General features: G+C 44.0%; 1 protein-coding gene across 2 annotated transcripts in view; it reads right to left on the bottom strand.

The window, feature by feature from the left end:
- Window positions 1–11,051: 11,051 nt before the first annotated feature.
- CNNM4 (cyclin and CBS domain divalent metal cation transport mediator 4) overlaps window positions 11,052–21,806 on the bottom strand; it is a 363,208-nt gene continuing 352,453 nt past the window's right edge. For both annotated transcript variants that reach the window (XM_086943349.1, XM_086943350.1), the window contains one exon: window positions 11,052–14,242. In XM_086943349.1, the coding sequence (XP_086799475.1) occupies window positions 14,036–14,242 (207 nt within the window). In that variant the 3' untranslated portion in view covers window positions 11,052–14,035. The remainder of the gene's footprint in view (window positions 14,243–21,806) is intronic.

Here is a 21,806-nt window from a genome sequence, read left to right as displayed (position 1 = left end):
ACCACTCGCTCCACTGACTGGCGATGAACCTTATCCAGGAGGTGGAGCAGCCTCCTAGTGGTATTGCTGCATTGCCTGGTCACCACAAATCCGGCCTAGTCAGGATCTATTAGTCCCAGGATCAACGGCCCCAGTCTAGCTGCTAGGATTTCAGTGAACAGCTTGAGATCGATATTCAACAAAGAAATAGGCCTGTAGGAGGCACAGTACCAACTGTCCTTGCCAGGCTTAGGGAGGACGACTACCGATGCGAAGAGCATTGTGGGCAGGATCTCAGAGGTATCTCCGATTGCGTTAAAATGTTGTCAGTATCAGAGCTGAGGTAGAGCAAAACGTTTTTGTAGAAATTGGCGGAGAACCCATCTGGGCCTGTGAATTTGAGAAGCTTGACCCGGGCTATAGCGGAGATAACTTCCTTAACACGGATGGGGCTGTCGAGGGAGGAGGCCAACAGACGTCTGCATCTGTCTCCCCCCATATAAAACAGCTGCTTTAAGCATAAGGCAGAGTATTCCACTATATCTAGGTTTAAGCTAGCTAGTTGGGTGTGTGCAGCTTCTAACTGTCTCCACACCCGATGAGCCCCAGTCCGTATTCGTTCTAATTCTAGAACCTGTTTGTAGAGCTCCTTCCTTTTCTACCTAAGAATCTTATTGTCTGCTGAGGACGTGGCGATGAAGTCACCTCTTGCCATTAGTTTGTGTTTCCCATAAGGATATCATAGAAGTGTTTTGAGTATTGTTAACCAATAAGAAGTCCTCATGCGTCTTAGTTAAGCGTGCGATGACTTCAGGGCCATGGAGGAGCGTGTCCCTTAGCCTCCAGGAATATGATAGCCGGGGTGCAGGGGAGAGTGTCAATGTTAGAGCACTATCTGACCACACAGCATTAACTCTGAGTTTGATAGTTGGGTCGTGCGTCGAGGAGGGACCGGGAGCCTAGGAAGTAATCCAACCTGGCCTAGGTCTTTGTGGCGTGGGAATAGAAGATGTAATCGGCTGTGCCAGGGTGGAAGTAGCGCCAGATATCAACAAACACCAGGTCGTGTAGCCACTGTTGCCCACTCTCGGACAAGGCCCCGGTCTGTCAATGTCCCTGACCTGAGCGATCTAGGTGACTATTGAACACTGTTCAGGTCACCCCCTATAAGTGTCTGCCGGTCCGGGGAGGACGTTAGCTCTGCAACTGCCTTTCGAGTGTAGATCGTGGCCAACGTGAATGCCTATGTCTATAAAGAGAGCCAGAAGTCTCACCCTTGATCTCGGCTATCTTTGCCCCCACCACCCTTTTGAAATTGTGAGATATAAGGATGGTAACACCAGCCCTCTTGGTGGGAAGGGAAGAGAAATATTGCTGTGGGGAGGCCTTGGAGCGTAGTATGTGGGTATCGCTGTGCAATAAATGGGTCTCCTGCAGTAAGCATATATGTGCATTAGAGTTCTCTAGGTAAGACAGGATGGCCTTGTGCTTAGTAGGGTTATTAAGCTCTTTTACATTCAAGGTTAGGATTTTAACGCTCATAGATATATGAGCTGGGGGCTGGATGCGCTATTAAAACTAGGTGTTGATATGTATCTATGATGCCTACGGGTGAGATCATATGTGCGGGGATCGGGACCAGCAGGCGCCGTATGAGTGTGCGGGCAGGGTGAGCGCACAGAAAGGGGGGGAGCCCACTAAGAAATAATAACAAAACCCCAACATAACAACTGTGTGGATATGGTAAAGAATCATCTGACAGTCAATGTCCGGAGCTTACGACTCCTGAGAAAAAGAGTATGGGGTACCAGTGGCCAGTGTCTCCCCGCTCCCCCTGGCACGGCCCATGTGCATGTGTGAAGCAGTTCTAACAGCAGGCAGGGAGCCAATAACCGACTGCTAGTTCTCTTCTTCAGTTGCTCTGCGCTGATTCCGAAGACGCTCCAGTCAGGGATGCCAGGACCGCCTGCCATTCCTTGGCCATAGTGTCTAGAACAGGGCACGATGACGGGCTGGGCGGCTCAATAGTGGTCCATCCGTGACCACTGCGGCGTCTGAGGCTTTGGTAGTTCTGTTGCAGCCTGTTTGCTGTGGGTTCCTCGATGTTCAGAGGCTTATAAACGTCTGAGAGAGAGCGGATCTGTCGAAGCTCGCCCTTGAAGTGAAAGATCATTCTAAAAGGGTGCCCCCATGAGTATTTGATGCAGGATTCTCTTAGGTGGGTCGTGCTCGGGCGGAATGACTTGAGCTTCATTAAGGTGGAGGCTGCCAAGTCCTGGTATAGTGTGGATTTTTTACCTTTGTATAGGAAATCTGTGCTGTTTCTCGCATCACTAAGTATAAGTTCTTTTAGCTGGTAATCATGCACACAGGTCAAATGTCCACTGGAAGGGGCAAGGCTGCTATCCTAGGACCAACTCTATGGGTGCGGTCCTGTTTGATAGGGAATTCTGAGGTCTCATCTAGGATTGAGCGGAAGAGGTCCCCCACCAGGCCTCTGCAGCCGGGGAACCGCATAGACCCACGCAGACCAGCTCCACCACCGCCAGGCCTGTGCAGTGAAGACCCGCTACAGGTGTGGCCGGTGCCACTGCTCGGTGTACGGTCCACCTCAGGGATGAGGGGCCGCTGACTTCAGCGTTTACGGCTACAAAGCGCGGGCCTCTCCGGGCGACCTCCTGCCGGCCATCTCCTCACCCGAGGCCGCTCCGTGCAGCCTCCGCACCAGCTACCAATTCTGGGGGTTTTGCTCTCCCGGGCACCCCCGCTGCACCCCCAGGGAAGGTTCGGCATGCTCTGGACCCCCCCCCCCACCCTGCTTCAAAATCTGCAGAGCTATGCCAGATGGGAGCGGAGATGTGTCCTATAAGGTTGGCATCTAGGCCACGCCCCCATGCTAACCAATTTTGAGTGTTTTGAAGGATGGGATTGAGAGATCAGATGTCTTCAGGAGAAGACATTTTCAAGTACAAATGCATGACATCTACATAAAGAGGATAGTGAATGTTGGTAGCCCTTAGCGTTTGTTAGAGGTTTAATGAATAGGTTGAAGATAGTAGGGGAAAGAGAGGAGCCTTGTTGATCCCGATTGTGACCGTCGTAGTGTTTGAAAGAGATTGATTTACCCTTACAGTTTGCGTTCTGTTTTGCAGAAATGAAGTGAACCAATTTAAGACAGACCTAGATAATCCCATCCCATGCTCTAGTAAATCAAGAAGGTGTTCGTGCTTTACCAAGTCAAAGGCAGAGGAGACGTCCAAGAGGATTAGTAGGTAAGATTTTTTATGGTCCAACATTATTAGGGCATCATCCACTATACGAGTCAGTGCCAATTCAGTACTGTGGCCTGAGCGGAAGCCTGACTGGTGCCGGTCAAAGAAGTCAAAATGGCCAATGTGATTGCACAGTTGGACATGGGCACATTTGTCAATAACTTTGGCCAGTGTTGGGATGTTGGAAATGGGGCGCAAATTGTCAAGGTTGCATGGATCAGCCAGTGGCTTTTTTAAAATAGGGGGTGACCCGTCCAGCTTTTGGGCAGTCCGGTATTTTACCCTGTCTTAGTGAGGCATTTACAATTCTAGTCCAGAGTGGAAGAATCAACTATTTCTGATATCCTTTAGGAGGCTGGCGGTAAGGGGATCACTAAAGTGGTTTGAGGGTTTTAAGTCTCAGAGCATGCTAAGAATGATGTTTTAGTCAATTGTTTCGAACGAAGACCAAGAGTCATTGTTTTTAAGGGCACAAGCCAGTTGATGCTAGGGATAAGCTTTGTCAGTGGAGGCGATTCTGGAGATTGGTGAGTTTGCTGTTGTGGAGTCTGCAGGTCTGCTATCAAGTTATTGGTCTTTTCCAGGAAGAAGCAAGCAGAAGCTTCACTATTGGGCAGTAGATTGGGCTCTTTTTGGGCGGGGTTGGGTAGGCCTTTAGATTGTAGTTTGACCAACACTAACACTTTTTTGGGGAGATTTTTGCCTTGATCGAGTTGATTTCTGAAGAATTGGGATTTGGCGCGTGTCACTGTACCATGGTATCGGAGATCTAAGCTCCTGTTAATGCGTATGGAGTAAACGTTCTCTCTATCCGGGTAATGATACCATTTGGGACGCACCCGTTCGGTGCCTTCGTGTCTCTTGAACCAAAGACAGAAGGGGATTCTGAAGTCGTCTTTCCCGATCTTTTACCTTTGAACTTTAACCCATGTCGCAACCGGGTTGGAATTAACACTGGTGTCGCGATTTCCCGACCTTTTCAACAAACCCTCAGCCCTGAAGAGTCACATCTTATCCACGTTGCGACGAAACACGTGTCGGCTGGTTTGTTTCTTTTGTACTGACCAGAATTGAAATATAAATCTATTCTGCATGAAACCCTGGATTTCGACCTTCGTTACTTCTTCCTTAAACACTGTTTAATTTATTTGGTTTTGACATCAAAACCCAATATCCTGATACGTGTGCACGGACTTTGACTTATATGTGTTGTGTGGGTCTTGACCCACACCTTTGCAGGGGTTGTTTCTTGACTGGGTTTGTTCCCTCTGACCTGTTTGCACCATCTACTCCCGAACTATGATCTAAACTCTTAATCGTACACGCTAGAGCGCCATCACTTCCTGTACATAATCCAAACCCATCGCTGTTACCTAATACTGGCATTTGATTCTACTTGTTTGGAGTGGCCCTTCAGCAGCACCTATCTCAAAGAAATTCCTTCTAGCTGTGTGCACCACCAGAGAGCCTGGAGAAATGTATCCTGCGTTTAACTTTGGGTGTTATACTCTGGATCTTTACTGGGTTTTACAAATTGTCTACCAAGTATTAAATTTTATTATTCAATTACTTAATATTGTTACAATATACTGTCATTATTAAAAAGAACAGAGTTCAAATCATGTGCATGTTATTATAAACTGGTAGAACATAAAACCTTAAAATTAGTATCAACACTGGCTGTAAAGTGCAAATGCATTAGACTTAAAGGGACATTTTGTCAAAGTCCCTCTTGCTTGTTAGCCAAATGGTTTCTTTCTGTAACTCTATATTCTGCATCAAGGCGGCTCGGATTATTTCTATAAAGTTCCCCAGCCGCGCTACTGTTTGAGCTGTTTTAGCAGAGAAACACAAGTCTGAGACTTCCCTGCATCGTACTAGGCCATGGGTTCTGCAAATTGGATGAACTAGTCGGTGCCTCTCACTGGCTAACTTAAGGCAACAGCACAGCTGATGGAGCCAGGATTCACAATGGTAATTACAAAGTCGACATATGACTAAATTGTCCTGCCTGGCCCAGGCTTGGTTAAAGTCCACAATGGGCAGTGCAAGAAGTCTCATGTAAGTGATTTTTTTCCGGGCCGGTACTGACAATGCTTGCTCGAAATAAGGCTGTGGTTTACCCACTCTATAGCAGGTGTCCATATCTCTTTCATAGGATATTTTCTTGGCTTGTCGATCCAGTGATCTTTTCCATGCGGTAACTGGGATGTTTGGATTGTGCAAATTTTGCACATCTATTTCCAACAATTTTATGGCTGCTGTCAACTGCACATGCCATGGGGATCCACCTTCTTCAAAAATTGTTTTGATTTGCGTTTTTAAGGATGTTGCTGGAGCTCGCAAGGTGCTAATGTAATATTTTACTGTGTCCCCTAAGCAGGTAATATCCGGACAGTAAGTCCCAGCTCCAACCTTACTCTAGCTTTCCTGGCCTGTGGCTGGATACCTAGTACCTTCTGGTGTACAGAGATTTGGTGGCTCGTAAGGATTTTAGTGCAGACACCAGGAAAGACTAGGTGGCCGTAATTGAGGGAGGGCACTACTTTTGCTTTTAAGACTTTATAGATAGGTTCTACAGTTGGGCTGTGTAGTCTTGGATTGAGATTTCTCAGGCTACAGATAATGCTGGACCCCTTTCTTCTCAAATATTTCAAATTTTTGTAAAACAGATTTTTAATGTGTGTATTACGTATTTTGACAGTGTTTCAATGACTAAATCATATTTCTCCTGAGCTATGACCTTGGTGACCCTACATTGAATTGCAGCCCTGTGAATTACTGCATGTGTGGCTGAAGTGTCATCCAGAGGTCACTCTTTAATAGAATACTGCATCACAAGTACCTCATTATCTGACTATACTAAATATGTTTTTCAATGAATCCTTGGAACAAGGGCCAAAATCTTCACAAGGCTGGCCTTTGCCTTCCTCCCTTTTTGCATATGGTATAGATGCATACAGTACACAATCCTGTGGTGAAAGTGGCTTATGGACTGTGGCCTATCTGTCTGTTTCAGTGACCTTAGAATGTTTATGAATGTGAAAATGGTGTATATTGGGTGAAACACACTCTAGAAATTTGATTACTTTGCTTAGTATATGTTTTGCCAGAATTCCTGAATATCGGTTGTGCCATCACTTGGGAGCGCTGAGGAATCCTAAAGTTTAACCACTGACTCTTTTTGGGGTTGAAAATGGGTTTGCTGTTGAGTCAGTCTATTCTAAGAAGCACCTAAAGAGTAGTGTCTTCAGATATGGTCTTTCAAGACTGATTATCTTGTGGCATTGAAGGAACTATCAGAGCCAAACCTCCTTGTGTTCTGAGGCAGCCAAACCCTCTTCTGTTTTGAGGCAGGCTTTCAGACACCCTCAGGGTTCACAGTCTAGACTTGCAGTGAGCCGGCTCTACATCTTTAAATGTGGTCATGTGTTCAGATTCTTCCCTGGGGGCAGGTAGCTCCCTTTTTTATAACTTAATGCGGAGTCTTAGTACCTCTGATGTTCTGTTTGAGTGCTGTAACAAATCCTAGTTGGAATCAGTTATGTGAAAATTGTGCTTCTTCCTTCAGGTCAGGTTCAGGAGTCCTCATTGGCATTAATGTCCTTATAAACCCCGGAAGCCTCAAGGTCTCTCAAATCCCTGACTGCATAGTACACCCATCTATGATCACAATAGCTATGGATACACAATTTACACTTGAAATGCTGACAAACTAAACATTTTTCTTCATAGTGTTCTCGAGGAATGCACTTGTAGCAGCTTTGTATAACATAGGACAACATGAAAACTCTGCATCTTTCATCCTCCACACCACACATAAAGAACTGGAAAGCGAACATAAAGTCTTTAAGACTCTACAGTAGAGTAGGTTCCAAGCCATCTCTCTTCTGCTTCAGTGCGAGCTTGACCGCGCCTTGCCCTTCTGACTCTTGTGGTGTCTGTCTCCTGCTGTTTTTCTTGTTAGCTGCTCTTTCTGCCCCTGACTTTGTAATCGCTTTTCTTGTTTGTGTTGTCTGTTCTATCTGCCCCGGTCTGTTTAACTGTTCCTTTTTTAATCTTTTTTTCCTCTTAACTGCCCCTTTTTACATTTTGGTCTCTTGTTTTTGCCACCAGACTTGTTCCACAAATTGCGGCATACTGCCTTGCCGCTCCCGCCAGATTTTTCTGTTCTCTCCGTCTGACTTTTCTGCTCTTGCAAGCTCACTGCCCAGGCACTCCTCCTACTCTCCAAGACCCTACTTAATGAATGTTGTAGCACAGCAGAAGTGTGCAGGGGGCGTTCCGCCGGAGTGCCAGAGGCAAGCCCATCTGTGCCCGTCCATGCCTGAACTGCGCCGAGCACCAGGAACCCTGGTTCTAACGCCTCCTGCAGCTACACCACCGACTAACTCCATCTGCTCAACCATGGACGCCACCACGAACGCAGCTGCCGAGTCGCACATCAGTCCATGGTGGGCCCCTCTGCCTGCTCGCATTGCCAATCACCTGTTTCCACACACCCACTCCCACCGCCCGCACAAACATCGCACCCCTCACCAAGTCTGAACTCAAGACCGATGCCCTCAAAGCACCACATGCCAACCAGGTACAGCAACACTCACTCAAATGCATGCTCTTCAACACAAGCTCACTCAGCAAGCATTCCACCGAAACGTATGAACTCATTGACTCCAACCTACTGGCCTACTGTTCTGCACCAAAACCTGGCTCAACCCCACATTGGTGCCGGACATTGCTGCATTAATCTCTACTGGATACAAAATCCTGCGCCAGGACCCACCCCATAAACCAGGAGGGCTCGCTATCATCCAGAGACACATCATAAAGTGTACCTCTTCCAATTACCCAGAAGCTGCTTTAATGGAACGCATGCGCTTCAAGCTTCAGACGGACAGTAAAACCATTATCGAAGGCACCCTCGCCTACCGGCTCCCGGGACCTTACACCTACTTCAGAACACACACATCACTGAACACACCCTGGACCCCATCTTCTCATACAGCGACAAGGTTAAAGTCAGCCACAACCACTCCATGTCCGGTTCCACATAACACCGCCACCACCCACCCCAATGAAGTCTAGCAACACAAGTTGCTGCTGGAAGAAAGTTACAGAAACGGAATGGCTCAATGCCCTCCATCTAAATTACCCAGAACCAACCAACAATACAAACAACCTCAACAACTGGATCACCACCTGCACTGATATCTCCGCTCCCCTGAAAAACACCAAACCCAATAGATCCAACAAACAAGCTAGCTTGTACAACAATGACCTCAGAGAATCCAAGAGAGTTTGCCAAAAACTAAAGGAAATGGAGAACCATCCGACGAACCACCGCAAGAAACACCTACAAGGCAGCACTTAGACACTATCACCATCAATTAAAAGAGACCAAGAAAAAGAACCTGACCCTGAAAATCAAATCTAGCTCAAACAACTGCAAGGAACGTTTTGCCATTGTCAAGGAATTCACAACCCCAACAGCTGCATCTCAAACCATTACCCCTACACAAGAACTCTGCAACAACCTCTCTGATTTCTTCCACGAAAAAATCACTAAGATTTACAGCAACTTCCTATCCCAGCCACCCTTCCTCAACCTTCTAATCTCATCAACTAAAGACTACAACATGGAACCCTCTATCCATCAAGGACAATGTAGCAATAATGAAGACAGTCCACTCAGGGGCTGCCTTCACCATATCTACAACCTGGGCAGGGCCACGATCAGCGCTGCACTCACTTCCATCATCTACACCTCCCTCAAGACAGCCACCTTCCCAGATAGCTGTGAACATGCAGAAGTCAACGCCCTCCTTAAAGAACTGTAAGCCGACCCTGAAGTACTTAGCAACTACTGCTCCTCTTCAAAGCCAAATGCATCTAGAAGACCATTAACAGATAACTGTCTGGCCACCTATAATGCCACAAACTCCTGGATGGCTCGCAATCAGGATTCTGAAATAACCACAGCATCGAAACAGCACTCATCGCTGCCACAGACGACAGACACTATCCTCAATTGAGGACAGACCGCCACCCACTTCCTCCTCGACCTCTCCGCCGCTTGAAAAACAAACCCACCACACACTCATTGCCACACTACACAGAGCAGGAATAGAAGGACCAGCACTCAAATTGATATCTTCCTTCCTCTCTGCAAGAACACAAGTTAGGCTCTCACAGTTCACATCAGAGCCAAGGACATCATCTGGGGAGTCCCACAGGGATCATCAAACAGCCGCACACTTTTCAACATTTACATAACTCCTTTGGCAAACATCATCAGATCCCATGCAATCAACATTATCTCCTACGCAAACAACACCCAGCTAATTTTTTACCACTCAGATGATAGTCACCACCAAGCCAAGCGTTAAACAATGCATGACCAGCCTGGCCAATTGGACGAAAAATAATTCCCTCAAGCTCAACACTGACAAAACTGAAGTGGTGATCTTCGTGAATAAAAGCTCTCTTTGGGACTCCACCTGGTGGCCAGCTGATCTTTGACCTACAACCACCCCAAACGATTATGCTAGGAATCTAGGCCTCAACCTAGTCACCAAATTCACCATGAAGTCCCTGGTCAACGCTGTCAACTCCTCATGCTTCCACATCCTTCGCATGTAACCTAAAACCTTCAAGTGGCTCCCACTAGATACCAGATGTGCCATCATGCAGGCCCTAATCGCTAGCAGATTGGAATACGGCAGCACACTCTACGCTGGTATTCCAACCTATCTTCCTCACAGACTTCAAACCAACTACAACGCTGTCGCCAGACTCGTCTTCGACCTCCCGTGCCAAGCCCACACCACATCACTCCTCAGGGTACTCCACTGGCTCCCCATCCAGAAGGGTTGCCAGTTTAAACATCTCACACATGCATTCAAGTCACTACTCAACATAGGACCAGCATACCTCTATCAACCGCTTCACTTTCACCAACCAACCAGACAACTTCGCTCAGCATCACTCGCTCACACACCCCACATCCACATAACGGGAGGTCGATCATTTTCCTACCAAGATGCCAAATCCTGGAACAACTTCCCCCAACACATCAGTACCACCTCCTCACTTCTTGAATTTCACAAGAAGCCGAAGACCTGGCGATTCAATTAGTCATTTTGCGGAACCGTAGTGGCTGCCTGTATTCTGGCCCAGCCTCACTACTCACCTACTCAGTGCCTGGATACCCTATGGGGTGACAAGAAGCGCTCTATAAATCGAATTTAAATGACATTTATGGACGTGTTGATTTGATGTCTTTTGTAACACTAACGGAGTTTGACACCCTGGCACAGTTTTGGAGGTCGCAAAACACTCCTGAAGCAGAACATCAGATTCTGAAGTAATACTGATAGCGCTTGGACGCCCCTGGGCAGCAATCGCGCTCTATAAATCTACATACAATTACAATTACAATTAATTTCAAAATCCATCAACAGAGGGTAGGGAAGGATAGTGCACATCATCTGACTTACAACAACATATGCTATAAACTCAGGGTAGGTTACACTATAATAATAAATTAGTATGTTAAATAAAAGTCCAAGATTGAATTATTACAACATTGCTGAAATAGAGGCAACCTAAAAGAAATATTCAAGTGTATTCTGCAGATCACTAGTTTGTGGTCTCCCAGTATCATCCATTTAATATCAATAAAACAAGTACAAAAGATTGTAGTTTATAGAGCTATTGTAGAATGTTGGGCACTCGATCAAGCAAGTATTTAACCAGCTCACCTGCTTTACTCATGAAAACATAAAACAAATCCTAGCAATATGCAATTGGAAGAAAAGATATTTATGAATGAAAAGAAAAAAAAAAGTAAAATTCATGCAAACTTAGGTTTTGAAATGAAAGAGGTATTCCTTAAAAGAAAAATCCAGTTAAATATGTGGTGGACATGGTACAATTTTCATCCTTTTCCCTAAAGAACCGAAACATACAGGGAAGGCTGCAGCGTATCATTTTGCTGCAAATGCACCAAAAATCAGAAAACCTGTGAAATACACAAAGTACTGTTAACGTTTCCCATGCATTCAATCAAAGAAAAGATGTTTTGAGAGGCAAAAACATTTTCTGAACAGTGTTTTTTCCACTCACTTGTTTTTTCTTTCTTTATTAAACTCTGCAGCTCTTTTCCCATTTACATTATTTATAATTTATATATATATATATTTATATATTTTATTTAACATTTTCTTTCTTGTGTGCATAGAAGGAACAGATTCCACAGGTAAGCCTCCCAATAAGCTGACAGTAGGTGTAGGGCACACTCCTCCGAGTCTGGGTCTCAGGCTCCGAGTACCAAAAGAAAGGTAGAGAAGTCTGCGCTCGAAGTGCTTTTCCTCGCCAGAAGAAGTGCCTTATGGCCACCAACGGTAATGAGGAACTTACTCCCCTCCACCTCACCACTGGTGATAGGACAGAACAAACACCACCGAAAACAAATTAAAACGACAGAAACCACACAAATTCTTAAAAAATACAAATCAAATCGTCCACAAAATAAATACATGTTGCTTGCTTTTCTCTACCGGGTAACCATCCTGAGGAAAGAGAGCCTGTTCAGGCCCCCAGATATCATGTCTAGGTGATCACAAAGGTTCCACAGCTCAGGGACAGTGCTTGCGTCCCAGAGGCAGTCTTTTTGCTCAGAGTGCGCACAACACATGATTGTCTTTACAGGGGGTTCAAGATCACTGGAATACCTTCCCAGCAGCATGAGAGCTTCCCATTCAGTAAGGTTTCTGCAGCAAACAAATTCTAAAGTACCACTGATTATCTTAAAAATAAAAATGGACATGCAATTGAGAAATGCAAAACAATGCCTGGAGGCATGTGTCTTCACAAATTAAGTTGATCTCCCTCAAAAAATACAAGGAAAGATGTGAGTAAACGTGCACCTGGCACGCCAAACACCACCTGCCGGAAGAGCTAGCGGAGAATTGGCAGCTAAATTAATACTCTGCCTATCCTACTCATACTTTGTGTCAACTCTAAACAGCAAGAAATTGACAGGACCAGAATGGAAGACTTGTGTGATCTGAAAAGTGATGCAAAGATGTGAAGGTTTTTTTAACACAAAATATATACATCAAACACAAAACCACTGCTGTAAGCATAATCTTTAGCAGGCCATTAGGTGCCCATGACGTCATGCAAATAGCACAAGTGTACGTCAACACAGAGACGAAGAAAGAGGACAGGAAAGTGAGAAACGCCATTCAGACAGTCACATATTGCCAACATCTAACTATCGTACACAAGAGGCTTGGTGGCATTTGAGTCATCATGCACCTGACCGTAGAAAGACTTGGGAGTCCAGAGACTAGGTAAAAGTTAACACTGTGTCCTGAGACTCCGACACAATGGACTACTTCAGGTCAGAGCAAGAGCTGGGTGAACGCACGCATTAATCACCTTAAATGCCATTTCCTAGATATACAGCTCCCCACTTAACTAAGATGGTAGGAGGATTAGGGGTGCAATGCCAGAAGGCCAAGACACTCGTTAAAACTATAATAATGTATTTATGTTGGGAGCCTCACTGTCTTTGTGCTTGCTTTGTTGGCCTGTATGTGAGCCTGCTGTTACTGCCCAGGAGAAGCTAGAGAGGGAGGATAAGAGAGCAAGAAATAAAGTAAAGAGAGCAAGAAATAAAGTAAAAGCAATAAAGATAAGAGAATGCTTTATGTGCTATAGTTGTTGCTACCTGCATGGACAGCTGTTAGAGCTGGTGTAGATGCAATTAGAGTTGCCAGATGATGTGACAGCCTGTGCATGCAGTGATTTGTGTGTGCAGCTACGATTACTTTCTGTGCAACTGGAGCTGCTGAGGTCCTGTGCATCCTATGGCTTGTGTAACCACCTGTATGTATGTGGTATTCATTACTTCCTGCGTGCAAGGTGGTACTATGGTCTTGTGTTCTACCTCACTATCACTGCAAATGATGGATGCACAGGCCTCAGTGAGATGAAAAAAGTATGCTCAAAGGAACAGGCACTGGCCCCACCAACGAATCCAATACCCTGGGCGCTGTTCCTCTGTGTGATGCATTTTTTTGGTTGTTGCTTCCCTTCGTTGGATTTAGAAAAAAAATTCTCCCTCCCTAAAATAATAAAAAGAGTTTGAGCAACAGCCAACACCTAACCCTTCGAACAAAGAACATCTCATAAATTATGTCACAAATATAAAACATTAATACGCTGGGGGCTCGGGATGCTTCAGTCCTATTGACCTGGTCCTACAGAGGGAGTTTGTCGATTATTCCCTTTGCTTCCATTTGTCCACGTAGTAAATTCACACCAGGCAGCTGGTCTTGCTCCCCAATGCCTTTGGCAGTTTCAGAGAAGTGTTTGCACGCCCAGTGGGTTAGCAGCACTTCACTTCGTCTCTTGTCTTCTCCAACAGCTGGTGGAACCTGTCCCTTCTAGTGTCTGTCAAGGTAGACCACTAGCTGCGCTCCCTCGGTGATCCATCCAAGCAGACAGTACTACCCCCTTCTCAGCATATGATGCCGCATGCCTCCCATCCGGTGTCTCCTCTAGCAGACAAGGCTGTATGTCCCCGTCTGTGTCCAATGAGGTAGACCAGTAGAGCACCCACCTCATTTGGTGTCTTCACCTGTGGACAGCACAGCCCACACGATATACCAGAAGCAGCAGTATGCCCTCTCATGTTTCCTCTTTGACATATGGTGCAGCCTACCCTTCTTTCAGTGTCCTTCCCAGCAGACATTGCATCAGAGCCCACATTCTTGTCAGACAGAGTTTTCGTGCAGACTGTGCGGCTGAGGAGGCCGATGCACACAGTTCGTGTCATTGAGGAGACTAGTGGTCTCGTCGTCTGGAGTGTCAATTTTTTCGGACAAGCTGGTGTCAATTTTTGGAGGCCCACTCTCCGGGGACTGGGGGCTGCTGTCCAAACGGGAAGCCATCAATCCGTTCTGATACTGTGCTCGCGTAATCTACAACACACGAAGAGGAACATGGTACTGTTAAGAAAAGCCTGGAGATGAGACTTGTTTCAAGTGTACTACAAGAACGAAACAGGAAGAGGACCAACCTTGCGGCCGGACAACTACTATTGCCAAGGAGCGAAGGGAGCAAGCACCATACATAAGGCATCACTGTGCATTTGAATGGCCAATGTGCTGTTGTATCATGGTACACAGAATCCCCTTGCATTAGTTACATGTTGGGAACTGCATTTCTGACAGATTGATGCGATGGAAAACCGCCATCACTTTTTCCAACTCACTCACTTGTGTCTCAACACAACATGTTTAACTAAACTCCTCAACTCATCCACACTACTTTCCCCCAGCTTGCACGGGGCTCTGCAAATTACTTCTTTGGCCTCTCTTAATTCACTGACTCTCACCTTCTCACCCCCCCCCCCTTCTTCCTCACATTCAAGGTTCCTCACCAACTGTATCCACCCACAGTCTGTTTCACAAAGCTGGAACACAAAAAGACCCCCAGCATTAACAATGTCATCTGAGACACAGTCTCCTGGCTATAGCACTATTCTCTCTACAATATGACAACTTTTAACAACAACCACTTATCGCTTCATCCCAAACCCCAGCACTTCATTGCTATCACTGAAACCTATATTTATCCCAAGGACACGGACACGCTCTCTCCCCTCCACATGGACACTGCAGCTTCACAGACATCCTACAGCACCCGCTGGGGTAGCATCTCACTTGTATCCCTCCTGTGACGTTCACCTGTATAACAGTTTCTGAATGTAACATTTTCACTTTGAAACACATGAAATATCAGTTGGCTCATCATAAAAATTAAGCATTGTTATAATTTACCAAGCCCTTAGCCAACTGAAACTTTCTTGGACCACTTTACCACTCTACTGAATTTGCAGGCTCAGACTCCACTCATCAGTGCCCTTGGCAATGCCAACCTAAGAAATAAGTTACTTGCCTTTTGGTAAAGTCCTTTCTGGTGGATACTTTCTCTAATCACATACCTAAACTTGAGAATCAGACTGGTTCTCTAAATTCTTGAAACAGCTCCTGAGCACCACCAAGCGGCGCTTTTTACTTTCATTCCATATTCGGACATGATATCGGGCTAAATAAAGGCCACATTTCTGCGCACTGACAGCAGCCTAACCATTATATATTCCACACCCAAGAACGCAAGCATTGCTAACAGAATGGAATGTGTGACAGCTAACTTGGGACCTTATTATTACAAGTCAGTACTCTCCACAAAATGGGGAGGAGAGCAGTGAGGAATCTGAAGTTAGATTGAGTATACACCAAAAATAGAGTTATCAAATGTACGTGAGAAACTGGTTACTTACCTGTAACAATAGTTTTGCAGTATAAAATTCAAATGCTTTGTATTACTCTGCCATTAGTTGTGCCAACTGTTGTTAATTCCATGTGTGAATATCTGCACAATAGTGCTCAGTAAAGGTGTGATGGTGTGTGTGGACGACGATGTTGCAGTTGTGCAGATGTTCTTTTATAAGATGTTGTCCACACATGCCAGAATAGCCCTCTTCTTCCTTTTGTCACAACATAGCATAACTGCATTGACTGCACTTTTAGTCGGCCTATAGAAACCCTTGACACAGGCTGTCCTTTAGGTTGTGAGGTATGTGACTGCTTCGTCTTTCTAATGTACTTAGTTGCCTTTTAATAGTATGTGATGGCCTTCCTGCCATCTAGAGTGTTCAGTGCATTTTCTGTGGGGTCTTTAGAAAAAAGCAAGCAACTGGATAGATTGGTTAGCGTGAAACCTGGCTACTACCTTAGAATGAATCTTGGGTTAGTTCTCCGGCTACCTTACCTTTATGTACTGACAATGCATGTAGCTCACTTACCCTTCTTGGCAACTTGATTGCTACCAAAAGGCTATTTATAACTGTATGTGATTTACACCTGCCTTTACAGTGGTTTACAAGGTAGTTTAAATATTTGTGTTAGAACTGTGTTTAATTTATACACTGATTGATCTTGAGGAGACACTTTCTTGTCCCATTCCAATTTTTTTTCGATAACTAGCATTTTGAAAAGTTGTTTGTTATTCAGCTCCCTTTTGTATTCTATCTTCGTTGATAGAACCCTTACCAATGCATATGTTTGTTTGCAATAAAACAGATGTGGTAAGTAGTGTACAGTGTTCTCGCTAGTTATACAGTCTCTAGATCCCTGATGTTGGTTCCAGTTGAGAAATCTAAACCATTTAGCAGCATAGCATTTGTGTGTAGCCAGTCTAGTGCTTCCTTAACGGGTGTGAAGCACCTCCTAGGGAGATGTAGATGCACAACCTCGGTTTTTATGAATAGTACCACCAGGGACAGCAGATTAAGCACTAAACAAGATAGTTCCCCCCTGCATCATTAGTATGTTTGTGAACTTTGGCAACATTTTACGTGTCCCACGGATACTGCCATTGGGTGTGAGAACTGTAACTGTCTTACTCACATTGGAGCATTAGAATAATTTGCTGATCACTTTTGGCAACAGCATTAACTGAGGGAGAGGGAGGTTGGGAAGCATCAGTAAATATCTCTATCCAATTCAGAGACAGTGCATTTGTACCAGGGAGGGCGAGTGATGAAACCTAGATGCAAGGTTTTGGCATTTTGCATTGTCTACAGTTGCAAACAAATCTTTTGTGGATGCTCTCAACCCTGGAAACACATCTTGTACAATTTCCTGATTGACCTCCGTCTTGTGAGATATGCCCACTTTCTGGTTCCAACTTGTCTTCTTCTACGTTTACCTGTTCTGCTATTTGAATTGCTGTAACTGTGATATTTGTCTTTATTGTCCATTTCCATATCTCATGTGCTAGTTTTGACGACAGGATGTATGATTTTCTTCCCCAATGTTTGTTCACATAAAACATTGCTATCATACTGTCCATTTGTATTAATAGATCCCCCTTCGTTAATTTGTGTTTGAAAGACTTTTAGTAGTAGAAAAACTGTCTTTATCCGGGTCTCGACAGCAGCCTGGAAATGACTTTTGAAAGAAAACCTGGATTTTGTGGATGTTGAGGAGCTTTGGCAGTGCTTCTTGTTTTTCTTCCTCAACTTTTTCTTGGATTCTTAGCCTTAAACCTACCCGATGATGGCAACTTTGACTGAAAACTGACCCATAGTTCCTATGCTCAGAACTTAGAGAATGTTACCAAAAAGGGTAAACCCAAATTACGCCACTGGGATCTGGGTATCAAACAGTACATTACATACAGCGGTACCAACGCACAATTCATCAAAACCAAAATCGACCAAAATCAAAAAATAAAATTTAGAACAAACATGTATAGTAATCAATAGTCAGTGTTATTTAATCACACTGATTGTACATATAAATCATTATTCCAACATTAACATGAATACAGTCCCCCTGGTGTGGGAAGGGGAGAGGGTGTGGGTATTCGTGATTGGAGTGAGAATAAAAGGGGTGATTGGAGGATATAAGATGCAAATCACATAAATCGTCACTTGGACTACATTTTGTTCTGAGATAGATTTTGGTAGATTTTGATGAATTGTGCGTTGGGACCGCTTTATATAATGTACAGAACTTAGAGAATGGCCTCTCTGTCCTGCATGGCCTTCGGGTGCATCAAGGGACACTTGTTGCATGACTTTGTGTCATGCTTAGTCCTAAAGCACCATTAGAAAACGTTATATTGGTCCATCACCGAAAACTGTTTCTGAAATGGGCAACAAGGCTTGAAAACTGGCATCTTCCAGGGCAACATTCCTCCACAGGTTGCTAAAGAATGTGAGCCTTTTATGAAAAAACAAAAGCAGGAGTCTACATTTTTGAGCATTGAATAAGAGGAACCAACGTCAGCGCGGAGGGGTGGTGGCTTTATATGGTTGTGTCAACATGTCCAGGGGCAGTGGGAAGTCGCTACAGAGGTGGATAGCTCCACATGTAGGCAAACAGGAGCTATTTCAAGAGCTGAGCAGATTCACAAGGTACAAAATCTGTGGGTAGATTTATCCAGCTGAAAAGAAAGCATAAAATCAGACTTCACCAGCACTTGTTCAATTACTCTTGACCACACCCTCTACAAGAAGGGTATGAAATATAAGTGACCAGGTCCATGCCAAGTTTCCAGGTTATGCATCTCAGATAGATTACATAGAGGGATAAAAACTGAACTAATATATACAGAGAGCAAATATCTTGAAAATATTATATAGATTCAGCTCTTCTGACTCTATGGGACAACCTTAGCTCTAAAACATCAACTCTAGCCCCAATAACACTCTCAGCAAACATTGGAACCTCTTCTTTACTTCTCAGTTACTCAGTCTTCTGGGACCACCAACCCGTAACCCCCTCACCAGGCCCTAATCCATATGATCATCGACTGCTGCCCTCCCCACCCTCCTGCTCCAACCACCAGGGCTCAAATGGGTGGATTAATTTGAAGACATTGCTTTCATGCTGCAAATAATTCTTTCAGATAGTTTATATCACAGAAAAAAAGATTACAGGGAGAATGGTTGACTGCATTAACTAACTTTATCATCAAAATTGCCCTGTGATATCAACACATGTCCAACTCTGCCTTTTAGAGTGAAAGGAATTAGCTTTATACCCAGCAATACTCAGTTAAGTTTAAAACTGAGTTTAGCTATGTGAATATGATCTATCATATTTAAGCACAGCATTCTGGTTGAGACTTAAATAAAGTCCACAGTTTTAGTCTGAGCATATATAGAGGTCTAAATCAAAGAATGCAGGAGAATGTGCAATGCAAGTGGATTTCTAATAAACCCCAAATTTTCAGACACTGCACTGTTAAAGTATATTACTTAAGCAATACTGGTTTCTCATGAACTAGCTCATTATGCAGCTGACTTAAATGCTAACAGATGAAATGACACTTAACAGTACAGTGGGCATCATTACAATTCCTTGTAACAATCTTAAGATTTTAATATTTTTTCCAAGTTTTTATCTCTCGTTTTATGTTTCCACTTCTTTTCTGCTCCAAAATGCATACCATAAGCCTCTTCACCTCTCCTTTCCCTGGAACCACCAGAACCCCCCAGAGATCTCCCAGTTATCAACACCTTTATAGTGAACCTAAGAATCATACAAAAATCTACTCTAGGCCTACCAACTCCATCATTGTCCAAAAGGCAGCCAGGCTGAAATAATAATGGGGATTTAAAAGGAATAGCAGGACCAGAAGAACCTGTACAGAGGCTCAATAAATACATAAAAGGATGAGAGACAGGAGGAGTGAATGAAATACAAAAATACAGTAGCACTGTCAAACCTTTAAGCCAATATCACAGTGTTTTTCTTTTTTAATTTGAAATCTTTTAATGGATTGTACTTTATTCTTGATAGTTACCAAATATGCACGAAATGATGGTTGAATTTCTCTGAAGATCTTAGGACCCACTTTGTTTCTCCCTTAGTTTTGCATTTCACATGTTGTAGGCTGCCTTTGCTTTGAACAGCCACAAATGATACATTTGTTTGTGTGCCATGATATTAATACGTGCATGTTATTTTTTATTCAGTTCTTCTTCTTGGAATTCAGTTTGAACATTTCGTACAAGGTCGAACAACATGGTGCACTGTTTTCTTGTGCTCGGTCAGCCACATCTTCTAATACTTTAGACAACACTGTAGCACAGCTGATACTTCCCAACACAGTAGTTCTTATCATAGAAACTGTGACTCGCTCCCTTGGAAAGCAGAAAGGAGAATTCCAGCTGAGGGACTTGTCTTGAAACGCGCGTGCCAGCCTTGTGTAAACTTGGTTTAAACTTATGATGCAGACCACCTAGCTACAAATAAGAGGTATGGGGTCCAATGGTAATCCCAGAGATCACTGATATATCCCTGTGCTTGCGTAGAGAGGGTAGGCCTGGACAGATATATTGTTTGCCTTGATAGGACTATTCAGTGTATACAATTTACTAGTAATGTTGATTACTTTAATTAGTTATATATGTTTTCTTATTGCAGCACAACTGCTTCATAACAGACTACAATAGTTTCAATAAATATTGTAAACTTTCCTTGTGTCTTTCTTAGTATATTATGGACATGCAAGAGTGAGAAACAAAAGGTGATGATCTGTTTCCACTGTTCCCTTGAGGACTAAGAGGGTCATGTTCTAGGTTGCCAAATCACCTGTTACTCTGGGAAGGTAAGGAGTTCAGGTGAGGCACTGTGAGCTAGTCTGATTTTGGCCTACAGGTACAGATGTGGCAGAGACTTAACCCCTACATTCTGCTGTCCTGTCATCCCAAGGCACAGTTCTGTTTCCCGTAGAATCCTTGTGACATGGTGTTACCAATAATGGTCTGTTATTTAATCAGCGGTTCTCCTGAGTAGTAGTTGTGCGTGTCCATAATAACCCTAACACTGGAAACGTCCGTGGTGTTTGGGATAAATCCTCCACAATATTTAAGGAAGCACCTAATTTTTTCTTTGTGATGTTCAAGCTTGAACCTTTAAAAGGATAACCCATTTTTGTGTTTCCACTTTGTTTCCTTTTCTGTAGCAATAATGGCGCAGCCACAACCTGTCCCTATTGCTGACAATTGCAGACCTTCAGCTCATGCACATGTAACTTTACATGGCATTACAAATGCGGGAGGTGACTTTATCTTCGTGGTTGAAGCTCACGATGGCTATCGTTTAGAAGCCCTTTATTCTTGAGTTAATTTTCCGGCTGTGGATGTTAATACAAACACAACTCATGAATCCACAAATGTCAATCAACCACAAGTATACAGAGCAAATGGGCTTTTATAAATACCATTATCACATTGGGAACACCAGAATTGGTTCTGAGGTGACCTTATACATGTACTTGCACTAGTACGCACAGGTCAACTTAGTAATAAAGGGTCCACCCGGTGAGCATTAACTGGTTATACATTATTTCCCAATACAGCGAATCTCAGTTCTCAAGACCTACAGCAATAATAGACTGGGCTAGTTAGACTATACAGATGCTTAACTCCATATGTTTCGCCCACCTTGCTGGCTGTACAAACAAGGGCTGGTTTGTGATTGTTCATTCAATTATGGGTGAAATTCCCACAAATCGTGAGGAAATTCCTTTTTGGATAGCCCCAAAAACAATTAAAAACATTGAATTAAATAAATTAATAAAAAACATTTTTTTTTAAAACGTTTGTGTTTCCCCTTCCGGGAAAACAAGACAAGCACAGAATATGGACTTACTCCATGCAATAGTTCCTGGAATAAGAAATCACTCCACTTGGGGCGCAGTCTTTGCTGCAGTCTATACCATGAGTCACTGTATGATGTTTATGTCAGTCTTGTCGGAGGTGTTAAAGCAAAACAGAATGACCACGGGGTAGTTGCTGCCCTGGATTTGGGGATGAAATGAATGGGAAATTTTCCTGTGGTGTCCGCAATGATGCTTTCTAACATTAAAGTCAAAGAAGCATCTTTGGCTACATACCAGCGGCTTGCAGGGATTGCACCAGTCAACCAAGCATGTGAACTACCTACAATTATTGCTAAGGTA

This window comes from Lissotriton vulgaris, chromosome 11 (assembly GCF_964263255.1).
Source record: "Lissotriton vulgaris chromosome 11, aLisVul1.2, whole genome shotgun sequence".
In the NCBI taxonomy this organism is placed as follows: Eukaryota; Metazoa; Chordata; class Amphibia; order Caudata; family Salamandridae; genus Lissotriton; species Lissotriton vulgaris.
This window is presented reverse-complemented; position numbering and strand designations above follow the sequence as displayed.